Below are 7,500 nucleotides of genomic sequence, written 5' to 3'. Positions count from 1 at the left end.
TTTGGCGCCCCCTAGCAGGCACGGTCGGCAGTGCAGACAGTGCAGCAGACAAAATCAGCCACTAGTCTGCTGGGTGGGGTCTGCAATGCTGTGTAAGGACGCTGGTTAGTAGCCCGAGGCGCCTGTACAGAAGTGGAGGAACGTGGAGATCAGCGCATGACTCTCCATGCGCGAGACCGACCTCACGACTGCATCCGAGGAGGGTATATTCGCCTGCCCCACGCCCCTTCCGACGCTTGCACAGTCCTCAACACCTTCTTTATTGCCTGGTAGACCCCACCCACTAAGTCTGGTCATTTCTGGCCAATTTTGTCTGCCAATTGTGCCCGCTAGATGGCGCCCAGCCGACCAGTACCAGAGCCGAGATTCGAACCGCGGTGTTCAGAATCTCAGTGCTGATGTGCTAGCGGAATATCAGTTTTGGTTGTATGGGGTTCCAGATCAGGACATTAAAAGGTACGACTGGTATCTGTGCAGGTACGACGGCCACCGTCTGGGAGATGTACGACACCTACGCGATCAGTGAGACAGAAGAATCAGACATGGCCACAGATGGAGAGAGATCCACCATCCCCGACGGTTCCTCCGTTCATCGCTTAGACTCGACGCTGTCTTTCAACCGGGCGGCGTCGGTCAGTAGCACCAGCATGGGTAATCAATGCAAACCTTTTTATTTTTATTTACATTTTTGATATTTAGCAGCCGCTCTTTTCCAGAGTGACTTACAAGTAGACAAGTCCAGAGAAGAACCATGATGCCCATCTATCTCAAATTCTGATTGGTGGAGCAAGGCGAGCAAGACTTGTAACTCGGAGGTTGTGTGGTTACGTGGTTTGATGATTTTTTTAAGGTCGTTTTGTAGGCGAGTGTTTTAAACTGAATCCGGCCAGCTACAAGAAGCCAGAGAACACGGCAGTGGGTTAATAAAATGTGGGGTGATGTGGCAGCAGTGGGGTGATGTGATGTGATGTGATGTGGCAGCAGTGGGCAATGTGATGATGTGGCAGCAGTGGGGTGATGTGATGTGATGTGGCAGCAGTGGCATTCGGGTGATGATGTAATGTGGCAGCAGTGGGTGATGTGATGTGGCAGCAGTGGGGTGATGATGTGCAGCATTGGGGTGACGTGATATGATGTGGCAGCAGTTGGGTGACAATGTGATGTGGCAGCAATGGGGTGATGATGGGGCAGCAGTTGGGGGACAATGTGATGTGGCAGCAGTGGGGTGATGTGATGTGGCAGCAGTATGTAATGATGTTGCAGCCTGATGTGATGTGGCAGCAGTGGCATTCGGGTGATGATGTAATGTGGCAGCAGTGGGTGATGTGATGTGGCAGCAGTGGGGTGATGATGTGCAGCATTGGGGTGACGTGATATGATGTGGCAGCAGTTGGGTGACAATGTGATGTGGCAGCAATGGGGTGATGATGGGGCAGCAGTTGGGTGACAATGTGATGTGGCAGCAATGGGGTGATGATGGGGCAGCAGTCGGGTGACAATGTGATGTGGCAGCAATGGGGTGATGATGGGGCAGCAGTTGGGGGACAATGTGATGTGGCAGCAGTGGGGTGATGATGGGGCAGCAGTTGGGTGACAATGTGATGTGGCAGCAGTGGGGTGATTATGGGGCAGCAGTTGGGTGATGATGTGATGTGGCAGCAGTATGTAATGATGTTGCAGCCTGATGTGATGTGGCAGCACTGGGCTAATGATGTGGCAGCAGTAGGATGTTGATGGGGCATCAGTGGGGTGATGATGGGGCATCAGTGGGGTGATGATGAAGCATCAGTGGGGTGATGATGTGACAGCAGTGGGCTGATGTGATGTGGCAGCACTGGGCTAATGATGTGGCAGCAGTAGGATGATAAACGCTGACCGCTCTCCGTCTCGTGTGTCCAGTCAGTAGCTCCAGCTCCCATATAGAGACGGACGCCTTCGTGGTCCAGGTGGACGCTGATCCAGACCCCGAGAGGATCCTGAACTCTGAGAAGTTCCTGAACCACCTGCTGGCGATGGAGAGAACCGTCCTGCAGAACGTCTTCCAGCCCAAACTCGCTGCCTACAGACGCCTCCCTGTACTCACGGGTAAGTGGGCAGCACTGTCGCCTCACAGCAAGAAGGTCCTGGGTTCGACTCCCAGGCGGGGCGGTCCGGGTCCTTTCTGTGTGGAGTTTGCATGTTCTCCCCGTGTCTGTGTGGGTTTCCTCCGGGTGCTCCGGTTTCCTCCCACAGTCCAAAGACCTGCAGTCAGGCCAAGTGTGTGTGTGTCCAGGGTGTTTCCAACCTTTCGCCCAGTAAATTGCTCCCACTGTGACCCTGACCAGGATAAAGTGGTGGTAGAACAATACATATTAATCCTGATTACAGCATTTAGAGCAGCTCATGAACCTTCCAACGTATTTTTGGGAGGTTGGAGGTCGGAGTGTAACTAAAACAATCCAAACTCCTCAGACAGTGACCGACACGTTCAAACCCAGGTCCTCAGATGCCCGGTGCTCTGCCCACACTACGTCCCCATGTGTGATGCAACATTATAATGAAAAATGTCCCATTCCTGTTTATTCTTGGATGCAGATCCGGACCAGGCTCGAGAGGAGAATGAGGTCCAGGAGGACGACCCTCTCGGTCCAGCTCTGGAGCGCCTCTGGACTTTCGGCTGTGAGCTGACCACCGGCCGCAACGTCAGCTGCATGAGCTGGAACGAGAAGAATCCAGTAGTTATTACGCATTATTACGCTTCATTACGTGTCATGTGACTTCATAATGACTTCATATTCATCTTGTCTTCTGATTTAGGATCTTCTGGCTGTCGGTTACGGTCAGTTTGACTTCAAGGAGCAGAAATCTGGACTGGTCTGTTGCTGGTCTCTGAAGAATCCCACTGTACGATTCACCAGTTATATTTTTTATAGAAGTGCTTCTTATAGAAGCACTTTGTAGTTCTACAATTACTGACTGTAGTCCATCTGTTTCTCTACATGCTTTGTTAGGACCCCCACAGAGCAGGTATTATTTAGGTGGTGGATGATTCTCAGCACTGCACTGACACTGACATGGCGCTGGTGTGTTAGTGTGTGTTGTCCTGGTATGAGTGGATCAGACTCAGCAGCGCTGCTGGAGTTTTTAAACACCGTGTCCACTCACTGTCCACTCTATTAGACACTCCTACCTAGTCGATGTAAAGTCAGAGACGATCGCTCGTCTATTGCTGCTGTTTGTTTGAGTCGGTCATCTTCTAGACCTTCATCGGTGCTCACAGGACGCTGCCCACGGGGCGCCGTCGGCTGGGTGTTTTTGGTTGGTGGACTATTCTCAGTCCAGCAGTGACACTGAGGTGTCCACTCATACCAGCACAGCACAGCACACACTAACACACCACCACCATGTCAGTGTCACTGCAGCGCTGAGAATCATCCACCACCTAAATAATACCTGCTCTGTGGGGGTCCTGACAAAGCATGTAGAGAAACAGATGGACTACAGTCAGTAATTGTAGAACCACAAAGGTGAAAGGCGTGTGCAGACTTTCCGGCTTGACTGCAGTGTTTTTTTGTTTAGTGGCCTGAGCGGATCTTCCACTGTGGGAGCGGCGTCACGTCCCTGGACTTCTCGGCCTCCAGCGCCGCTCAGTTGGCGGTGGGCATGTACGACGGCAGTGTCGCCATCTACAACGTCCAAAGCTCGGACAAGACGCCCATCTTCAACAGCAGGTATATTCTGTTCATGATGATTATACTAAATTAATACTGAAACATGATGAACTCATTCTGCTCCGGTGCAGCGACTGTGCCCACAGACACGCCGGTCCGGTGTGGCAGGTGAGGTGGGTAGATCACGATCGAGGTCCGAAAGGGGAGAAGAGGGACGAGGCGCTGGTGTCCGTGTCGGCCGACGGCAGGATCAGCGAGTGGTTCGTCCGCAAAGGCCTCGACTGCAAGGGTACCGATTTTAAACTGGCACGCCCACCGTGTGCTGTAAAAATATCAGACAAAAACCTCAAAAAATCATACCAGTAGGTAGAATTGTTCCCCCCAGTCTAGTCGTATTTAATTCCCCGATCGTATTCCCCCTCTACTACTCCTGACCGATGAGAGTCAAACACTGATCTCCGTTATCCCCCCCGTCTCTGTGCAGTACCATCGATCAGCCAGCAGAGGGCGTGACCGCAGCAGCAGCACCATTCATGTCCGTGTAGTTAGCAGAGCTGAGATTCGAACCCAAGCCACACCCACTAGGCTACTACCGTATCCTGGTCAGGGTCACGTCGGGTCTGGACACAATGCCAGTCCGTCGTGGGGTCCTGCGCCCTCGTCCCACCCCTCTTAGACATAGCCAAATCATGCCTGTATGTACTGTAGATACGTGACCCGCCCATAGCACCAGTGTGGATTCGAACCCTGAATCCCAGCTAGTGGGTAGATTTATGACATCACAAGAGATCTCGCGAGTGCTAATAGGGTGTCGCTTTTTCCGTCCCCCCTTTGGCACACTGAGGCCCCCTAGTGGGCCCCGCCCCCTGGTTGAGGGGGCAAGCCTTTTGCTCAAGTAAATGAAGGATGAATCAGATTTTATGTCCCGGATCAGATCTGATGAAGCTGAAGAGGACGAAGAACGAGAAGCGGCACGAGGGAAAGAAAGAACCCCTGACGTCCCACCTCGCCCCCGGACTGTGTCTCGATTTCCACCCCGACGTTAGTAAATTCGACTAAATCACGTTTACTGATCGATCGATCGATTAGAATTCTGCTATAATTTTATTCCCGCGTGTGTCTGTGCGCCAGGATCCGAATTTCTACCTGGCAGGAACGGAGGAGGGACACGTGTACAAATGCTCCTGCTCCACCAGTGAGCAGTTCCTGGAGAGCTACACAGCGCACAGAGTAAGATAAAAAACCACACACTTTATCATGGTCGGGGTCACACTGGGTCTGGACACAATGCCAGTTAACACACGCCCCCTCCGACACGTGTGCCGTAACAACCGCTTCTTTTCACCTGCGCCAGACGGCTTCATACGAAGATCTGTATTGCGCACGGAGAGTCACGCACCGATCCATCGTGGGGTCCTCGGTCCACCCCTCTTAGACATAGCCAATCATGTCAGAACAGAACTAAACAGAACAAAACCAAACCAAACAGAACTACACCCAACAGAACAGAACTAAACCAAACAGAACTAAACAGAACAAAACCAAACAGAACAGAACTAAACAGAACAGAACCAAACAGAACTAAACAGAACAAAACCAAACAGAACTAAACAGAACAGAACCAAACAGAACACAATAAAACAGAACAGAACCAAACAGAACAGAACTAAACAGAACAAAACCAAACAGAAGAGAACTAAACTAAACCAAACAGAACTAAACAGAACAAAACCAAACAGAACTAAACAGAACAAAACCAAACAGAACTAAACAGAACAAAACCAAACAGAACAGAACTAAACAGAACAGAACCAAACAGAACATAACCAAACAGAACACAATAAAACAGAACAGAACCAAACAGAACACAATAAAACGGAACAGAACCAAACAGAACTAAACAGAACAGAACACAATAAAACAGAACAGAACCAAACAGAACACAATAAAACAGAACAGAACCAAACAGAACAGAACTAAACAGAACAGAACCAAACAGAACAGAACACAATAAAACAGAACAGAACCAAACAGAACTAAACAGAACAGAACCAAACAGAACAGAACACAATAAAACAAAACAGAACCAAACAGAACTAAACAGAACAGAACCAAACAGAACACAATAAAACATAACAGAACCAAACAGAACAGAACTAAACATAACAGAACCAAACAGAACAGAACCAAACAGAACAGAATAAAACAGAACAGAACCAAACAGAACACAATAAAACGGAACAGAACCAAACAGAACTAAACAGAACAGAACACAATAAAACAGAACAGAACCAAACAGAACAGAACTAAACAGAACAGAACCAAACAGAACAGAACACAATAAAACAGAACAGAAACAAACAGAACTAAACAGAACAGAACCAAACAGAACAGAACACAATAAAACATAACAGAACCAAACAGAACAGAACTAAACATAACAGAACCAAACAGAACAGAACCAAACAGAACAGAACCAAACAGAACAGAACTAAACATAACAGAACAAAACAGAACAGAACCAAACAGAACAGAACCAAACAGAACAGAACTAAACAGAACAGAACCAAACAGAACAGAACTAAACAGAACACAATAAAACATAACAGAACCAAACATAACAGAACCAAACAGAACAGAACCAAACAGAGCAGAACCAAACAAAACAGAACCAAACAGAACAGAACCAAACAGAACAGAACCAAACAGAGCAGAACCAAACAAAACAGAACCAAACAGAACAGAACCAAACAGAACAGAACCAAACAGAACAGAACCAAACAGACACGTGACCCGCCGATAGCGCCAGTGTGGATTTGAACCCTGAATCCCAGCAGTAGTGGGTTAGCATAATTGACCACTGTGTCTGGTCAGGGTTGCAGTGGGTGCAATTCACTGGGCGAAACATTTACCATGACTGCACGTCTTTGTACTGTGGGAGGAAACCGGAGCACCCGGAGGAAACCCACACAGAAAGGACCCCGATGACTCCACCTGGGAATCGAACCCAGGACCTTTTATTACACCCCTCTAACTGAAGCTGCTCCCCTCTCATGTCCTCTCCGTCTCGTCAGGGTCCCGTCTATAAGATCGCCTGGTCGCCCCTCTGTCCAGACGTCTTCCTCAGCTGTTCTGCAGACTGGACCGTCCAGCTCTGGCGGCAGGACCTCTCCTCTCCGGTGCTGGCCTTCACCTCCACTCAGACGGGCGTGTACGACGTGGCGTGGTGCCCGCGCCGGGCCACCGTGTTCGGGGCGGTTCATCACAGCAGGGTTGAGATTTGGGATCTGGCAGCCAGCACGTAAGAATCCGGTCCATCATTCCTCTCACGTTTCAGACAAAACAAACAAACAAACACGCTAATCATTTATTATGTTTGTTTATTACAGGCTGTATCCGACCATCGTGAACGAGGCCGAGCCGGGCGTGGCTCTGTCCTCTATTTCCTTTACCAATCAGGCGGACTGCGTCCTGGTCGGGGACAGTGAGGGACGGGTCAGCGTCTACAAGCTGAAAAATCTGACCGTCGTAGAAGGAACACAGGTGAGAGTTCAAATCTCAACTCTGCTACCGGTCAGCTGGGCGTCGCCTAGCAGACAAAATCTGGACTGTAAGCATCTCTCGGGTTAGACACGACAGATTACTACAGAACAGAACAGAACCAAACAGAACAGAACCAAACAGAACAAAACAGAACCAAACAGAACAGAACCAAACAGAACTAAACCAAACAGAACTAAACCAAACAGAACAGAACCAAACAGAACTAAACCAAACAGAACAGAACCAAACAGAACTGAACCAAACAGAACAGAACCAAACAGAACAAAACAGAACAGAACAGAACCAA

At 49.3% G+C, this 7,500-nt stretch overlaps 1 protein-coding gene across 1 annotated transcript in view; it reads left to right on the top strand.

Annotated features, from left to right (window-relative positions):
• dnai4 (dynein axonemal intermediate chain 4) overlaps positions 1–7,500 on the top strand; it is a 15,685-nt gene that overhangs the window by 6,956 nt on the left and 1,229 nt on the right. Inside the window, exons 7-16 of the mRNA XM_062998064.1 lie at positions 478–651; positions 1,900–2,085; positions 2,575–2,714; positions 2,797–2,883; positions 3,559–3,710; positions 3,782–3,939; positions 4,585–4,691; positions 4,782–4,880; positions 6,725–6,951; positions 7,040–7,193. Of these exons, the coding sequence (XP_062854134.1) occupies positions 478–651; positions 1,900–2,085; positions 2,575–2,714; positions 2,797–2,883; positions 3,559–3,710; positions 3,782–3,939; positions 4,585–4,691; positions 4,782–4,880; positions 6,725–6,951; positions 7,040–7,193 (1,484 nt within the window). The remainder of the gene's footprint in view (positions 1–477; positions 652–1,899; positions 2,086–2,574; positions 2,715–2,796; positions 2,884–3,558; positions 3,711–3,781; positions 3,940–4,584; positions 4,692–4,781; positions 4,881–6,724; positions 6,952–7,039; positions 7,194–7,500) is intronic.

Source organism: Trichomycterus rosablanca, chromosome 6, assembly GCF_030014385.1.
Source record: "Trichomycterus rosablanca isolate fTriRos1 chromosome 6, fTriRos1.hap1, whole genome shotgun sequence".
Taxonomy (NCBI): domain Eukaryota; kingdom Metazoa; phylum Chordata; class Actinopteri; order Siluriformes; family Trichomycteridae; genus Trichomycterus; species Trichomycterus rosablanca.
Note: the sequence above shows the minus strand (reverse complement) of the source record. Positions and strands in the feature narration are given on the sequence as shown.